Raw genomic sequence first — 16,869 nt, forward strand, 5'->3', positions numbered from 1 at the left:
GATTTTGACTTCTTAACAAAATCTTGTGTTCAGGGTTTCCTTCAGGTTTTTCTCTTCCCAGGTCTTAAGTTCAGGTCTTTGCTCCAGCAGATGAAGCACTCTGCTCTGCCCCACAGTGGTCAAAGCAGGTTACTGCTTCTCAGGGGATCAGCTGTATGGTTATGTTAAACTGGAGAGTATAGGCATGCATTCTCACCACAGCACCGTACATTTAATTGGAGTGTGTGGATCAAGGGAAATAAAAGAAGGCACATTTTCACACTCTCGTGGGTATAATATTAAAAGATTTAAACATTTGGATTGCTTCATACAGTAAAAAGGACACAAAATAAATGCCATCAACAAAGTGTTATTTTCCTTTATCTCTCAGGACATATTACTGCACATTACAATAGCACATTGTAATTGTCTTATGCAATCATAAAAAGACTCTTCATTTTGAATCACTCAGGCCCAGGGTACATTTCAGAAGTCAGAACAAGATGTCATTATATTACATTATATTATGGTTGTAAAATAAAATCAGCCTCTTGCATGAACCTTTTTATCTTTTCCTTTTGGGTTATTTCTAACTTTTACAAAGAGGTTTAAAATACACCGTGATGAGAAATTATTAATCGATTATTATCTGATTCAGCCCATTTCACGCTACTGTTTCACAGCAACCAAACAATTTTTACAAACATTCAGCTATAAAAATAGACTACTGTATGATATTAATTCTTAAAAACAGCAACAGCCACATCACCATTTTTTCACTTCATACATGGCTGAATTAAAAAACTATGCTTCTGAATCTCAAAATCTCCAATTTGTGCTTAAAGGTAAAGCAGGCTTGTCAGTAGCAAAAGTTTTTCCAAACAACTTTTGATATACCGTATGATATATAATAAAATGCAGTTAGGTTGAACAGGCAGTGCTAATGACACTGTTTACACAAGAACCATAGCTTAGCTTCTCACATTCAAAGTCAAATGGAATGGTGAACTCTGTAAAACAAGTAAATCAACAGCGAATCTCCAAAAGCAGAAACAATATAACAGTTTGCTATAGAGACTTATTAAAACTACAAACCAAAAACATTCTGAGACTATTTTCACTTGAAAAAGTCATTTGCAACCACTTAAAATCATGTATATTATGATCCATTCACTCTTTACTTTATTAAATATTTAATATCAGTTTTTACTCTCACCAATCAGACACCTCCATAAAGTCCTCCAGTTCACTCATAGCTATTATATCACGAGGATTATATTGCGAGTGGGCTGAGTTATCATTTTCACAAACTGAGCTTCCTGCAAGCTGGCTGTTTGTGTCACACTCTGGGAACGGCTCATATGAGCCATGTGTGCTGTAAATTGTGTTATATGTTTTGTCTTTGTCATTAACCGTGTCCATGTACGGGGTCTTCTCTGGACTGTAGCGATGCCCTTCAGAGTTTTGTCCCAGTTCAAAAGCCTGATGTCCAGGCTGCTGGTTCTGGTGGAGAGTTGCAGGAACCTGTGACTTGTTGGGATGCAGGGAATTGATACTTGCAGGCTGGTAGTGTTGGGGATAACCGTGGGACCCTTGATAAAGCACAAAGGGTTTGCCAGCAGGAAAAGTCTGGGAGAAGGGCTGTTGCTGGGACTTGATCTGCATCTCAGGCTGTGGGCATGTTTGCTGGGGTTGAGGTTGTGAGATGCTCTTGCCAGACTCGCGCACATTCAGTTGGATATACTTTCCTGTCTGTGGGTCAAAGAAAGTCTTCTTTTTCACTTGAACAGGCAGGTCCACTACAAAATACTGACCAGAACCGGGGTCTTGCAGCACCTTGCGCTGGGTCAGAGGGTAGGCCTGGGGATAGCTTGACTCTACATGATACTGTGTCACTGGAGCTGGGTGGTGGGCTTGGTGGAAAGTGGGAGAAGAGGGAACATGAGCAACAGTCTTAGGAGCAGCAGTATGGGAAGCAGGGCCAGTAGCATAATGAGACACACCAGGGAGGGAAACGGCGGCAGTATGAGGGATAGAAATAGGACCAGTGGCATGAGGGGAAGCGTGGAAAGAGTGGTGTTCTGTATGGGTGGAAGGCAAGCTGGACCCTGACACAGGAGCATTAGCAAGGGAGACAGGTGAGGAAAAATGAGGGGAAGCCATAGCATGGCGATTAGAGGATCGTACCTCAGTGGATGAAGAGGAACGAATAGTGGAGACATCTTTCTCAACTCCAGAAAGGCTGTCTGCGCCAACTTTGGACAACTCTTTCTTCATTCTCCGGGTAGTTAGCCTTTGAGCCCTCCGTAGGGCTTTCTCGCTCTTTGGGGGAACAGCTGGAGGCTTGCCCAAAGAACGGGACACATCACTGCTGAAGCTACATGCTGATTCTGGTCTCTCGTAGTCATAAAGACCTCGTATGTCTGCAAGGTCTGCTGCACTGGTGGCAAAACTTTCCACATCTTCAGACATATTGCTGATAAGAGAGCGTGAGTCATCTTCCTCCATAGCAATGCTTCTCCTGGAATAGGGCCTATAATGAGGGATAGGGGCTGAGTGATCCTGTGGTGAAGATGCTGACTGGAAAGTTGAAGATTCACTGACAGCAGTGAGTCTATTTAAACCTGTGTGATGCTGGACAGGAGTTCCAGCACTGTGTCTTATTTTCTCCTGTCCTTCCTCTCTTTTCTCTAATCCCCTGTCACTGGGTGAACCCACCCGGACATCGTCTCCAAAGCTCTTATAGAATCGTGGCTTAACCGATTTGGTGGAAGCGGAACCTCTGAAGGTGTTGTCCTTTACTCTGAACATTAAGGGCTTGACTCCTAGAGCAGGTGAGGAAGTGTTGGATCGGGGCAGAGATGGAGCTGGAGATGCAGGGGCATGGGGTCTATAAGATCTCGTGTGGGACCCGTGGGACTCAGTTGACTCATTTTCTGATAGATTGTTTCTTTGTTGGGAGGGTGAAGGGGAGCATAGTTGCCTTTCTCTTTGTTTTGTCTCTGATTCTGTTGAAGTAATGGCATAGTACTGGAGAGCATCCACCTGTGCTACTCTTTTTTCCTCTCTCCGATTATCTCTCACCTTCTCACTGTCAGCTGTTACCTTTTCTTCTTCCCTCTTGTTAGCCTTGATGTTATTCTCTCTTTGAGCTAGCATGCCTTCTTTTTCCACTCTCATCTCATTTTTCAGTGCTTCTTGGCTGTTTTCATGAAGTTTAGGTCTCTCGTTGGCTTGCTTTTCTTCCTTTATGATGTTTACTCTTTCTACAGCTCTCATTTCTGCCTCCCCTGTTTGAGTTCTCATCCATTCTTCCTTTTTCTGCCTTTGTCTCTTTTGCTCTTCCATTTGTATCTGTTCAATCCTTTCCTCTTCTGAAATATGCAAAACTTTATCTCCTTCTCTTGGTTTTCTTTTATTGTCTGCCTCAGTATTGGCAAGTATCTTCTCCTCAATCTGTCGTTGTTCCTCAATCAAAGCTGCTTTCCTCTGTTGAATCTCCTGAAATGCTCTCCTTTGTTGCTCTCTTTGAGCTACTCTCATCTGTAGCTCTTCTTCTGCAGCTCTCTGTAGCTTTTCTTGTGTAGTTTTCCTCTGTTGCTCTTCTTGTGCAGCTCTTCTTTTCAGTTCTTCGGCAGCCCTTTGTTTTTCTTGTGCTACTCTCAGTTGCTCTTCATGCACAGCTCTTCTTTGTTGCTCGTCTTGTGCAGCTCTCCTTTGTTGCTCTTCTTGTGCAGCTCTTCTCTGTTGCTCTTCTTGTGCAGCTCTCCTTTGTTGCTCTTCTTGTGCAGCTCTCCTTTGTTGCTCTTCTTGTGCAGCTCTCCTTTGTTGCTCTTCTTGTGCAGCTCTCCTTTGTTGCTCTTCTTGTGCAGCTCTTCTTTGTTGCTCGTCTTGTGCAGCTCTTTTTTGTTGCTCGTCTTGTGCAGCTCTCCTTTGTTGCTCTTCTTCTGCAGCTCTTTTCTGTTGCTTTTCTTGTGCAGCTTTCATTTGTTGCTCTTCTTGTGCAGCTCTTCTTGTAAGGTCTTCAGCAACCCACTGTTTTTCTTCTTGTGCTATTCTTAGTTGCTCTTCATGCACAGCTCTTCTCTGTTGCTCGTCTTGTGCAGCTCTCCTTTGTTGCTCTTCTTGTGCAGCTCTCCTTTGTTGCTCTTCTTGTGCAGCTCTTTTCTGTTGCTCGTCTTGTGCAGCTCTCCTTTGTTGCTCTTCTTGTGCAGCTCTTTTCTGTTGCTCGTCTTGTGCAGCTCTCCTTTGTTGCTCTTCTTGTGCAGCTCTCCTTTGTTGCTCTTCTTCTGCAGCTCTTTTCTGTTGCTCGTCTTGTGCAGCTCTCCTTTGTTGCTCTTCTTCTGCAGCTCTTTTCTGTTGCTTTTCTTGTGCAGCTCTCCTTTGTTGCTCTTCTTGTGCAGCTCTTCTTGTAAGGTCTTCAGCAACCCACTGTTTTTCTTCTTGTGCTATTCTTAGTTGCTCTTCATGCACAGCTCTTCTCTGTTGCTCTTCTTGTGCAGCTCTCCTTTGTTGCTCTTCTTGTGCAGCTCTTCTCTTCAGTTCTTCTTCAACCCTCTGTTTTTCTTCTTGTGCTATTGTTTGATGCTCTTCATACACAGCTCTTCTCTGTTGCTCTTCTTGTGCAGCTCTCCTTTGTTGCTCTTCTTGTGCAGCTCTCCTTTGTTGCTCTTCTTGTACAGCTCTCCTTTGATGCGCTTCTTGTGCAGCTCTTCTTTTCAGTTCTTCTGCAGCTCTCTGTTTTTCTTCTTGTGCTCTTCTTAGTTGCTCTTCTTGCACAGCTCTTTTTTGTTGCTCTTCATACACAGCTCTTCTTTGTTGCTCTTCTTGTGCAGCTCTTTTTTGCTGCTCTTCTTGTGCAGCTCTTTTTTGCTGCTCTTCTTGTGCAGCTTTTCTTTGTTGCTCTTCTTGTGCAGCTCTTTTTTGCTGCTCTTCATACACAGCTCTTCTTTGTTGCTCTTCTTGTGCAGCTCTTTTTTGCTGCTCTTCTTGTGCAGCTTTCCTCTGTTGCTCTTCTTGTGCAGCTCTCCTTTGTTGCTCCTCTATTCTTCTGTTCTTCTTTTCCTCAATTTCTTTCATTCTCACTTTTTCTTCTCTTTGTTCTGCTCTAATATCCTCTTCTTTCTGTTTGAATTTTGTTTCTTCATCTGATCTCTCTGCTTCCCTCTGCTTCTCTCGCCTCTCCTTGATCTTAATAGCTACGGCCTCACGCTCTTTTGCTCTCCTCTCCTCTTCTCTCTGAGTGGCTCTCCTCTCTTCTTCAGCCAGAGAAGCTCTACTCTCATCCAATATATGCTTTATTTTCATGTCTTCTTCTCTTTTTATCTCTTCAGACATGAATGCTTGCTCTTCTTCTAATTGTTTTTTCGTACGCTGCTGCTTTGCTATGATTATTCCATGCTGAGTTTCAAGACTTTCTTCTTTTAGTTTTTCTGTCCTCTCATCGTCAGTCTTAGGCCCCAGGTCTTTATTTTGATGTTTTTCAAATCTCCCATCTTGCATTTGTTGGGTAAAATTTTCTTTCCTGTTGCGCATTTGCTCCATGGTTGGATGTAGAGAGTCGTTAACTACAAAAGATGATGTTGCTGGTTGCAAAGAATGACTATTTGGCTGACAAACGGTTTGATCTTCTTGGTATCCCTTTTGGGAGCCAGCTTCAGATATTTGTATTGTCTGAGTTTTTGGTGAATGGTTCCTTTCTTTGTGTTGGGTATATTTTGCTGCATTGTCTGCCGGGCTTTTCTTCACTTTGGAATCTTGTCTTTCTTTTTCTCCCAGTTTGAACATCCCTGTTCTTTGATGCTCTTTGTCTGTGATGGGAAATACTAGTAGTTTGGGTACTTTATTCACCTTAGCACTCATTTCTGTCTTATCTGGCAAACTTTTCTCTTTTACAGAGTTCTCATGTGGGTCAGTAGTAAACACAGGACGTCTGCTATGACGGGTCTGTATTAGTGGAAAGAATCCTTCCTTTTTGTTGGGTGGGTATTCCTGAAAAGTATTTGCTTCTCTGTCCTCTGAAACAATTACTTTTAACCTTGCATAGTCTGCAATTGCTGATATCTCTGGTGTTGTGGATAGCTTTCCTTTTGGTTTTGTTTTAACTTCAGGTTTTTCTTGAAATGTGCTCTCCCTTGCTGGGAATGAATTTCTTGAACTTTGTCTTTCGGTTGCCGATACAGTGGAGTGGTTCTCAGTTTGTTTTCTAATGTGATTAGCTTGTTCTGCCTTAGCATTTTCATTATTATTCCATCTCTTCCTAGATCTGTCTGTCTGTTTTGATTCTAGCTTATCTTCTGCGTCCCAATTTTTCCTTTTAGCATCTTCATCTTGAACTGTACTTGAATCGGTTGTTTTTCTTTTACTTTGATCCACAGTGAACACAAAGGCTTCAATCTTTCCTTCATTGTGTGTTTCATTGCTGGCAGCTGTTCTGTTTGGTGGTAACCCTGGAAGTCCCCTTCCCTCTGATGCATCTCTATCAGTTTTGCTATTGTACTGTGGCTCATTACTGGTTTCTGTTATCCCTTGTACTTGAAAGTAGTCTCCATTTGCTTGTTGTTCACTTGATTCACCCACCAGTTCCTCACATTTCTTTACTTTTTCAAGCTCTTCATTCTCAGATTGAGTATTCTCGCTTGTTGCATTGTTGCTATTCTGTTGATTGCTAAATTTCAGCGAATCAGACAGTTTTCTAACACTGGACAGCACATGTGTGTCATCAGAACTAGATCTCTCAGTGCATGCTTGTTCTTCTGTGCTTAAAGTGATAACTTTTTCTTGGCAACTAGATGATGTAACTTCTTTCTCTTTATTACCTTGCACTCGATCAAATGGCAAAGTTGCACCATCTTCTTTTCCAACTATCGCCATGTTATCCGTCTCAGTTACTGATGGTACAACTCTGATGGCAATGCTGTCAATGTGCACGTTATCGTTCTCTTTTTTATTATCCCTGATTTGGTTGTCATTATATTGAAATTTGTGTGATCCATGTGTGTTTTCATTTTTGAATAACTTGTTGGAAGGACTGGTGTTTAACATTTTTGGAACTATAGAGTCATGTTTGTTTTCCTCAAGTAGCGGTGCTGTTTTGCCATCTACATTGCTGATGCTGGCCTGATTGTCCACATTTGTCATATCTTCTTTCAGAACTTGCTTAGCGACCTGCTTTATCAGCATTTCAGCATCATTCATGTTGTTGATTCCAGTGTTCACTGTTGTGACAGCTAAGTTCTCATTGCTATGAGCTGTTTGCACTTTTTGTGGATTTTTCTCTTCATCTGTCCTCTCTCTTAGCATTTTATCTGTGTTGTCATCCTTTCCTTGTCTTGCTTTTATGTCCTCTTTGTGGTGAAGGGGTTGAGTTTCACCTGGCACTGTATTTTTAGCGGGTACAGTGATGGTACCTTTTTTGGTCAAGGTTTCTGGCTGTGTTTCCCCCTGAGGTTTTGTATTCATAGTAGAACCATCCTGCTGTGGATGTGTCCTTTCCTGACACATCTTCATATTGTTGTTTACTGCTTCTGAGAGTGGTGTTTCTTGCACATTTTCAGGATGACTTTCTCTAACAAATTTAGCCTGATCTTCTGTTTCCTGCGTGTTATTTTTCTTTATGACCTCATTTGAAGATGTGTTTCTTTCAGTTAATTCTAGACATGAGTTGGGAGAACACTTATCCAGTTCTGAACTGTTGTTCTCTTTCTCTGTTACATTCAGATGGTTTTGAGCATTGTTATTCCCTTGACCAGTGTTCACAGTTGGCTTTCTTTCGTGTACAGTTACCATTATTCCCATAATCTGCAAGCTATGATCAGCTGCAGGTTCTTTTTTCTGACCAAAGACAATGTTTAGTGAAGGTGCTAAGTCTACATAAGCTTCTTCTTTACTTTCAGCCTTTTCTGTCATCACAGGTTTGGAGCTTGCAGCATTGACACAGGTGGTGTCTGCAGGATCTTCTTCCTTTTTGTTGGGAATGTCAGCTTTTATATCTGAAGAGTCTTTACCTCCATCTTTTGGTTTTCCAGATATTTCTGCATAAACTGCTTTCTGTTCTTCTTGGTTGATCGTGAGTGGCTGCTCTTTATTTTGCATTGGTTTGGACTCCAGCTTTTGATTTTGTAGCAAGCATTCAGTTGTGCTCATGATATTATGAGTGGTGGTTGCTGCAGATTTAACTGGTATAGTAGCAGAGCTTGAAGGTGAAACAGACTTGACACGGTCCATCTGTACTCCTAAAGATCCCATCTGAGGTTTCAGTGTTGCATTACTGGGCATTATACTTTCATGCTTTTTAGACGCCTCCTGCGATGGCGGCCTCTGTCGTATCTTAACTGTCTGACTACCAGCTAATTGCTTGGAAGAATTTTTGGATATGAATCCATCTCGTATAGCACAGCCCTTTTCTTTAATTGCTGAAATTTCCTTTTCAGCATGAGCTTTTATCTTGGAAGTCAGAATCTCTTGCTTGGTCATGGCTCTTTCTTTATGAGACAGTGATTTGGGAGGCATAAAATGCTGATCTTTACTTGGGCCTACATTGTGCTCAGCTGACTTAGGTTTCCTTTCATGGGGTAGCAGTTTCACCCAATCAGAATCTCTTTGCTGTGAAACCTCAGTGTCTTTCACAGGGGTGCATTTTTTCAATTTTTCAACACTGTTGTCCTTCATGTTATCGCTAACAGTGTCAAAATTTGCTCTGTTATTTACATTAGTTACAGAATAATTGGCACTGGGTAATTTGGATTCTTTGGCTGACACATTGTAAACAGGCTGACTTTCAGAGACTTCACTGGATTTAAAGCCACCTACTTCCTCTATATTTTTTTGGTTAGCTGTGATAAATCTGCTTGTAGGACTGTGTTCTTCTGTTGATTTCTCCTTATTTACTTTCTCAACTTTATTAGGAGGTAAAACTTGCTTTTCATAAGGACCATTTAATAAGACATTCCCTGTCACTGATGAATTGTTTTTGTCTGTTGAAATTCTGTTAGTACAGCCATATTTCTCTCTCAGATGTTCATAATCATCACTGCCTCTGCTGGATTGATCATTGTCTTTTCTGATAACTGTTTCTTCCTGGTGACGCTTTTGAACTTCCTTATCTTTCTTTAAGTAATTCTCTTTTTCATTTATATTTAACTTTAAAGGAACATCGTTCTTTGAAGTGCCATCCTCTTTTATGATGATGGCATGTCTGCCTTTCTCTTTTTGCTCACATCTCATTTTCTCTTTTATTTTGGCTAACTCTGCTTTAGCTTTAGCTAGCTCGGTCTTGACTTGCTTGACTTTATCTGGCTCACTTTTGACCAGTTGTGCAGCCGTTAGTTTAGCTGTGAGTTTAGCTGACATTTCCTGCATGCTTTCTGCTTTTATAAGCTCTGCTTTAGCTCGCTCCTGCTTTGCCCATTCTGCTTTTCCAACTTCAGGTTTAGCATCTTGCGTTGTGCTTGTTCCTGTTGTAGACTGCTCTATATTCACATGAACTGAAGCTTTTACTTCCTTTGCTTTTCGGAAACTCCCAGCTTTAATGTGGTCTGTTTGGATCTTCTCCACTTCAGCTACATTTGTCTTCACTTCTTTTGCTTCAGTTTGCTGCTCTTTTTCATGCTCTGTTTTTTCCGCCCCGGCCGTTTTTACATTAACCTTTTCTGTTCCAGATTGTTCTGTTTCTGTCTGCTCTTTCTTAACTTGTTCAGTGGTTACCTCCATTTGCTGGACTTGTGCTACATTGATCCAATTTTCTGTGGCCTGTTCAGTTTTAGCTTCCTCTATTCTCGTCTGCCAAGCCTGCTCGGTTTTTGCCAGTTCAGTTTTTATGTGCTCTTCTTTTAGCTTCTCTGTTTCAGCTCGTTCCGCTTTGACCTGCTTACCCTGCTCCTTTTTAATGTGCTCAGCTCTTGCTTCCTCTGTGATATTTCTTGGCTCATCTCTTACCTCGTGTACTCTGGTTTGTTCAGCCTTTGTCTGCTCCTCTCTGGCAAGCTCTGGTTGTTTTTTTCTGAACTGTCTTGTTTGTTCTCCTTTTATCTTCTCCTCTTTATTTTCTTTAATATGTTCTGCTTGGGGTTGTTTCCCTCTCTCCTCCTTTATTAGTCCTGATTTGACCCGCTCTGCTGCGTCTTTCTGCGAATCATTCTGCCCTGCTAAAATTAACTTAGAGGGTTCTGCTTTAGGCTGCTCCACTTGAGCCCCCTGCTGAACTTTTGCCACCTCTGCCTGGGTGTGGTGGGATTTTATATGTTCTGCCATGACCTGTTTAGCCTTGACCTCAGCAAACTGTCTCTCCGTCATCTGCTCTGCTATTTGGGGGGCAGATGTTTTGTCTGGGTTAAATGAATTAATGTGTATATTATGTTCAGACTGTGGTTTCACTTCTGAAGGCTGAAGACTCTGGACCTCGTGTCCCCTTGGAATTTGCATATATTGTTTTCTTTGACTTGTTTCACCCATGCCTATATGTTTGTCTTTAGCTGAAGAAAACATCTGATGGCTTATACATTCATTGTCATTATATTTGTTATAATCCTGTTTAAAATAATGATCTTTCAAATCAGTTTTCTCATTACATCCAGAATGTGTTTGAAGCACTCTTTTGTCCTGGTGACTTTCTTGCCTTGTCTTTTCCATTAAAGTAGCTGTTTCTTGTTTCCATGGAGAGATAGTTGCATTCATGCTGAGCTTTTCTGTATCTTGGCTGTTTGTCTGCCTCCACTTATCCTGTAAGGAGACATTACTGTAATCATGTTTGTTGTGTTTGAGCTGCTCACATTTCTCCACCTTTGTGAATAGCCTTCCCACTGTTTCATTAAAAGGTTGTTCAATGTTTGGCTTGCTTATTAAATATTCTCCACTTTGATTGTTGTCAGCATTTAGCCTTGGTGTTTCTGTAGCTGAATAAGGTGTTTTATGTGTGTATAAAGCCCCTCCCAACATTCCTACATCAGCCATAGTATCCTGCCTATAGGGAGCAAATGATGCTAAATCTTCATGGAGATTCTGTCCATTAGCCAGCTTATTGCCGGTGTAGTTTTCAGGTAAAAATCCAGTAAACCCAGAGTGATGAACCATCTGGGCTTGCATCTGAGCTCTCTGGTAATCGCTTAAAGAGTATTCTGCATATTGGCCTGTAGTTGCCATTACAGGTTGAGAATTTGACATTGTAAGTGACAGTTCTGGGATGCGATACTGGTTCATAGCAGCATTTGTCCTGCTGGATTCTTGTAGCTGTGAAAATTGAATTTCTGAATCTGGAAATTCAGGGATATCTATCACAGTATCTCTAGACTCGTGCGTTGGTGGCTGTTTGTTGTTCTCAGACGTCTCCGCTGCTTTAAATTTGGTAGGACTGTAGGTGCTTTTTACTCGTTTTCTGTTGTCTTTGAGATTGAAGAGCAGACTCGTGGCTCTGGATTTGTAGGTGGACATCCTAATGTCAGGAGTCACACCCCTGCTTTCAGCTCGTACTGGAGAATGCTCTACAGGTTGAGGAGAAGTTGCATAATGTTGGAGATCAGAAGAAACAGCTTCTTGATGTGCATGGACCAGAGGTGTCAGCAGCTGGCTGATGTTAAATGGCGTGGTGCTTGTGTTACTGCCAATAGCGTTAGGTGCCACTGTTACTGCATTATTGCCAAGACTTACATTTTCTTTTCTGTAAAGTACTGTTTGTTGGTTTTCTGTCACTTCCGTAGTAATATTTTGCTCTGCCATCATTTTGATTTTCTGCTGGAGGGCTTTGACAGAGCTGATGGTGTCCCTCACACGTCGAGACATCTCAATGGTGGGTGATGCAGTCGATGGGCGATGGGACGGAAGCCTGTTGGTTCCCACACTCTGGCTTCTTTTTCTGTACGGGTAATTACCTGCCAACTCTGACTCACAGCGTTTCTCCACAGCTGAAGCGTTCTGTAGCACTGTAGATGTCGAGGTGGAACGTGGAAGAGATGGTGAAATCATGGGTGCCAAGTTACTCCTTGGCCGTCTGATACCTGTATAATGACCCTGTGGTTGACCCATCTGTGAAGGCTCCTTGTACATAGGTGTCTCATACCATTTAGCGAACTCGGAACGGTGCATAAAGCCTGAGATTTGTCCTTGCTGGAAGGGAAACCTGTTATGGTCCCTCCACACCTTGAAGGGACTAAACTCGCTGTGTATAAAGACATTAGAGTTGCAGTTGACCTGTGTGCACATGCTCTGTTTATTGTGTGAAGATCTCATAAAAGAAGATGCAGAACTGTGAGACACTGCTGCTACATCAGATCCAAAGGAGTGGAGGTTGTTGTCTCCATATGAGAATGAACCAGAAGAGGGGAAATGACTGCTGTGAAAATTTTGCTGGTATGATGTAGAGAATTCAGAAAGTTCCCTCTGGATACTCATTAGAGCTGATTTGTCCCAGCTCGTCTCATCTTTCCACTCTCTGATTTTGTCATCCATTCCTACTCCATCCCTGTTTCGCTCAGAATTAAATGCTCTGATGAGAGAGGAAACTCTGGAGTTGCTTTTGCGTTGCTGTGAACTCAACTCTGTGGCTCCATTGCTGAGAAAGTTGAGCCGTTCCTCCTTTAAAGATGTTTCCTTTTGAGAGGTTTCCACAACGGAGTGCTGGAATGTGGCAGAAATCCTCCCCTGTGTCCTTTCTCCATGAACCTCCCATTGTGGATCTCTGTGAATCTCACCTCCATACATTCTTCCATGGCTCCAGTCCTGTCCATACTGCTGCACCTTGAGGCTGAAGTTCTCACGTGCAGCTCTCTTAAGTTCTTCCCTTTCTCTGTCCTCTCCATCCTCTCTGTCCTGTCCGCTCTGGCTAAAGGCCAGCTGTCTGTCTCTCTGAGTGCAGGGTGAAGACAGACTTAGGTCTGAGTCATTATAAACAGCTTCATCGCCGATACAGAGACTCCTGAATGCCCTGTCTGTCAGACTGCAGACCTCACGGTCATTCTCATCCAAGAAGGACCCACCGCTGGAGGTGTCGCTGTAGCCTCCATCGCTGTGCCTTCGATGCCCGCCACTCTTTCGGCCAGAGCGGCGCTTCTCAACGGAGGTCATGATGCAGAATTGCAAACAAAAATGTCTGCCTTCAGTTGTTCAAACATTCATGCAAACATAGACCTCAGAATTACACACTCTGCCTGCTGCTGGAGCTGCTGCACCCAGAATTTAGGGCCCTGGGTCAGGATTTTGTAAAGCCAGTAGCTCCTACGGCATCATGCCATTTAGCTGGCCTGTCTCCAAAACAATCCCAGAGTTTGTTGTTTTCCTAGAAGAAAAAGGAAATGGGAAATAGGCTAGGATGAGTGCTGTAATCCATCACTGTATAAAACACAGTTTCATAACACTATTTTGCTCAATTTATTGCAAACTTATCCAAAGACTAAAATATATACAATATTCCCTCCTATGTCATTTGTTGTGGTGCTTAAGTTTTTGGTTGCTGGTCTTGATACGTTTAAATTTTCTTTTGCATTAAGCCACAATGTACTGTATGTGGTTCTGAAAACAGCGCTGTAAATCCTTCCACTCAATCACCGTGACCTTCAGAGATCAGAGACATGTTGTGAATAAAACTACACTGTTGCTAGGCGCGGCGAAGACAGCCTCACGTGAGTTATTTAGGGTAATCAAGATGCATCTGTACAAATTTAGATGGGCACGCATGCACCACAAATTGACTTCGCAGTGCAAGACAGAAACTGAGTAATCAGAGCTTGAAATGAGCACATAATGTCACATTTTCAAGTCACTAATGCTGCTGATCTTCAATCAGCCTGTTTCCTGTCTAGTCAAAGAGGGAAAACATCTTATTAGGACTTGTCAAGTGTGACACTGAAACTTTTTTTTCTTTACATAGGGGGTGAAAATTAGATTATAATATCCTTAAGCATAGCTCTTACTATTCTGGGATTTTACATGTATAAATTACCTAATCTACTGCCAGTAAAGTGCATAATCTGTTATCGATTTTTTCAAACAAACTATATGTCATTTAGACTCCTTTAAATTATCATTAATTACAAAGAATGTTCTTCTTTCATAAATAAACATGCAAAGCCTTAATCTAAATGAAACTCAAAACATCCAAGGCCACATGTAAGATCTAAGTAGTAGAACAGCTGACACAGAAGCTTTACTTTTCCTATTATTTACACTCATGAACTTCTTGTGGTGGGCTTCAAAATTCACTAAACTGAATTAGAAAATATATCCACAATTCTACAAATCACAAACCCTGGGTTATATATTAAAATATAGTTTAACATATCTGCAATAATGTAGTTTGTTTCTTCCCGGCTGCAGGATATAGGTGAGGTATCACATTCTTCTTCTGTTGTACTGTAAATGGGTAATATCATGGGTATATTTTGGTTAAATACTATGCAGCTGCCAAGCAGCCATCACCTTGCTCAGAGTACTCAGTGGTTCATTAATATCTTTTGACCTGGAGGCTATCCATCTGATACACATCTATAACACAGTTACTCACCACACTGCTGTACTGACCGACTACATCAGCATCTAATAAGAGCGACGCAGAAATAAAAAGAAGTTTAAAACTATAATGCAACACGTTTCTCTATTAAGCAAAAAAAACAAAAAAACAAAAACGCAGTAGCTTGAACAAGGCCACATGTTCCATGTCTTTGCATTGTCCCAGTACACTCACAGCAAGTATCTTCTTTCAGTGTATTAAAAGAAACATTGAGAAAACGATCAAAGCAATTAAAACATTTTAGATTTTTGTTTTCATCCCAGTCTGTCTTGACTCAAACAAAACATTTGGTATATAGAGAGAGACTTCTTAAAAAAGAAGCATTAAAGACTTGCACAATTTTGATAGCCATCCCTCATTCAGCTGCATTTTTTTTTTTTTTTTTTTTTGCAGTGGTGTCTTGTAAAACTGCCAGCTTGATTTCAGCCCATTCTTGCATGTGACAGGTTTATTTTTGTGCAGTGACGGGTCTCCAGCTTAAACCTGACACCAAAGATGACTCGTTTTCAGATGGGACTCCAATCCAGTCCAAAGGAAGACTGAACAGGAATGTCTCTGTACCTTCTCAAAGGATAACAGTAAATGTTTGCTGATGTCAGCAAGTTTCAGTGGAACAAAACCAAATTCTATAAGTGCAGCTAAACACTCTAAACACTGCACAGTAGCTTCAGTAAGTCAATTTGTATTACCTTTTTACAAATGGGATCAGAGATTTTCTTATCTCTTACCTTTCTTATCTGTGTGAAAATCATTGAAATTCCAAGCTTAAGAGTAATGTTATGTACATCTGTTATGGTCATGTTTTTTGGGGGCATTTTTCATGTATTTCTTTCAAATATGAACAAGAATGCACACTGAGATTCTTGTCTTACCTTTGAGTTTTATATTCCATAATTTGCGCCTTGTTGTAAACTCCTCAAAAGTGTTTCATCTCTTTAAAAAAGCCTTTGACGCTGATCTGATCTGTCCCCTCTCACAGCTTCAGCTCTCAGAAATCCAAAAAACCCCTCTATGTAGTCCACTGTCAGGTCTCTGAGCCGCTAGCAGGACTCGGGGCTGGAGACTAGACAGAAATAGAGGAGTTGTCCCAGGGAGAGTGTCCACCATGGGGGACCAGAATGAGGACTCGGGCTAGCATGTGGGTCTGTGAAATCCTTTGGTGTCGAGTGTCAGATGGATGAAACAAACAGCCTCTCAACTATTTATAAATCTGGACAGCTACTATTGGCCATTAGCAGCCAGAGCTAACTGTCAGTAAACTGGAAACGTATTGCAAGTTTGTGAGGAGGTTGCAAGATCTAAACCAGGAGAAAACCCTAATTTCCTGAGGATGTGCTATGGTGCTGAGTGTTTGGGAGGGTGTATGGAGGGGCTGTAGCTTGGGTGCCCTTCTGGGAGACAGAAATAACTTGATTGTGTTGCACTCAAGTGCCACCTTCTTTGTTGAACAGAACTGACAAGCACTATATTGAGTGTCAACAAGTGGCCTCCGGCCACTTTGCTTGAATGAAGCTTCATGTTGGAGACCAAAATGAGGGAATTTATTTTTCTATCATTGTTGGGCTTTCCCCCCCCCCATCTATTTCCTTTTATTTTTTGTTTGACACATCATGTCTGAGAGGTTAATTTTAACCTGAATTTTCACTTTATTACAGTACTCAAACCATGGCCCGTCTAATCTCCCTGACTACAGCCTCACTCAACCCCCAGCAGAAAAGGCCATAAGGCAAAGGAAGGGGAGGAACTGTACCTCCCCCTTTCACCCCCATAGCTCCTTCCCCTCCTACAGCATGCTGCTATAATAGGAGATTGCTGCAGCAGATAGTTTCCTGGGATTCTTGGCGGGTGCAGGGCTGGCCTGACAGGATGATGGACACACACACATGGGCCTTAATGGAGACGCACTCCTCCGCACATGCCCACACACATACACAGATGGTTTTACGTAGAGCTCACTAAACTTTAGGAAAGGCTGATGTAATCCCTTTTTAACTAATCTCTTTCCGCCCTTCTAAACAGACTCCACCCACACGCCCTTCTCATGCTCTATTTTCCTCTCCACCCTGAAACCAAGTCAGTCGCTGACAATCAGCTGTATGTTCCACTCATATCAATAACAGATGCAAGTTGCTGTCATAAAATCTTGTTTTGCTATTTACTTTTGGGCCTTTAATCTACGAGTACGGTCTTTTAAAAAATTGTTTTGATTGATAAACTGTCATTTGTAACATGCCTCAGTAAGAATAATCTGTATGTCATAAACCAAAAGGCTCAATTTCCCCACTTAGGTTAGACATGATGCCACTCACATCAGTTTCCTGCTCACTAAGTCCCTCTAGTGGGCAAATTTAGATTACAAAACACCCAGTTTTTACAGTTCTGTGCAGAAATGT

General features: G+C 41.8%; 1 protein-coding gene across 2 annotated transcripts; it reads right to left on the reverse strand.

Moving 5' to 3' along the window:
- Positions 1–266: 266 nt before the first annotated feature.
- lg13h10orf71 (linkage group 13 C10orf71 homolog) lies at positions 267–15,708 on the reverse strand. 2 transcript variants are annotated; one of them, XM_085477813.1, is made up of 3 exons: positions 15,349–15,708; positions 2,167–13,246; positions 1,804–1,892 (listed from the first exon to the last, which is right to left on the reverse strand). In XM_085477813.1, the coding sequence occupies exons 2-3, from the start codon at positions 13,033–13,035 to the stop codon at positions 1,872–1,874; spliced, it is 10,890 nt and encodes a 3,629-aa protein (XP_085333939.1). In that variant the 5' UTR covers positions 13,036–13,246; positions 15,349–15,708; the 3' UTR covers positions 1,804–1,871. The 2 variants fall into 2 exon arrangements, with proteins under 2 accessions (XP_085333938.1, XP_085333939.1); XM_085477812.1 differs by having other exon boundaries at positions 267–13,246; positions 15,349–15,704.
- Positions 15,709–16,869: the final 1,161 nt, after the last annotated feature.

The sequence above is a fragment of the Copadichromis virginalis genome, linkage group LG13, assembly GCF_057382275.1.
Source record: "Copadichromis virginalis isolate Kocher_CV1m ecotype Utaka linkage group LG13, C_Virginalis_male_GT1.1, whole genome shotgun sequence".
Classification (NCBI taxonomy): Eukaryota; Metazoa; Chordata; class Actinopteri; order Cichliformes; family Cichlidae; genus Copadichromis; species Copadichromis virginalis.

What these genes read in the sequence shown, in the direction of transcription:
- lg13h10orf71 (XM_085477812.1), bottom strand. Translation starts at nt 13,035, where the DNA reads ATGACCTCCGTTGAGAAGCGCCGCTCTGGCCGAAAGAGTGGCGGGCAT.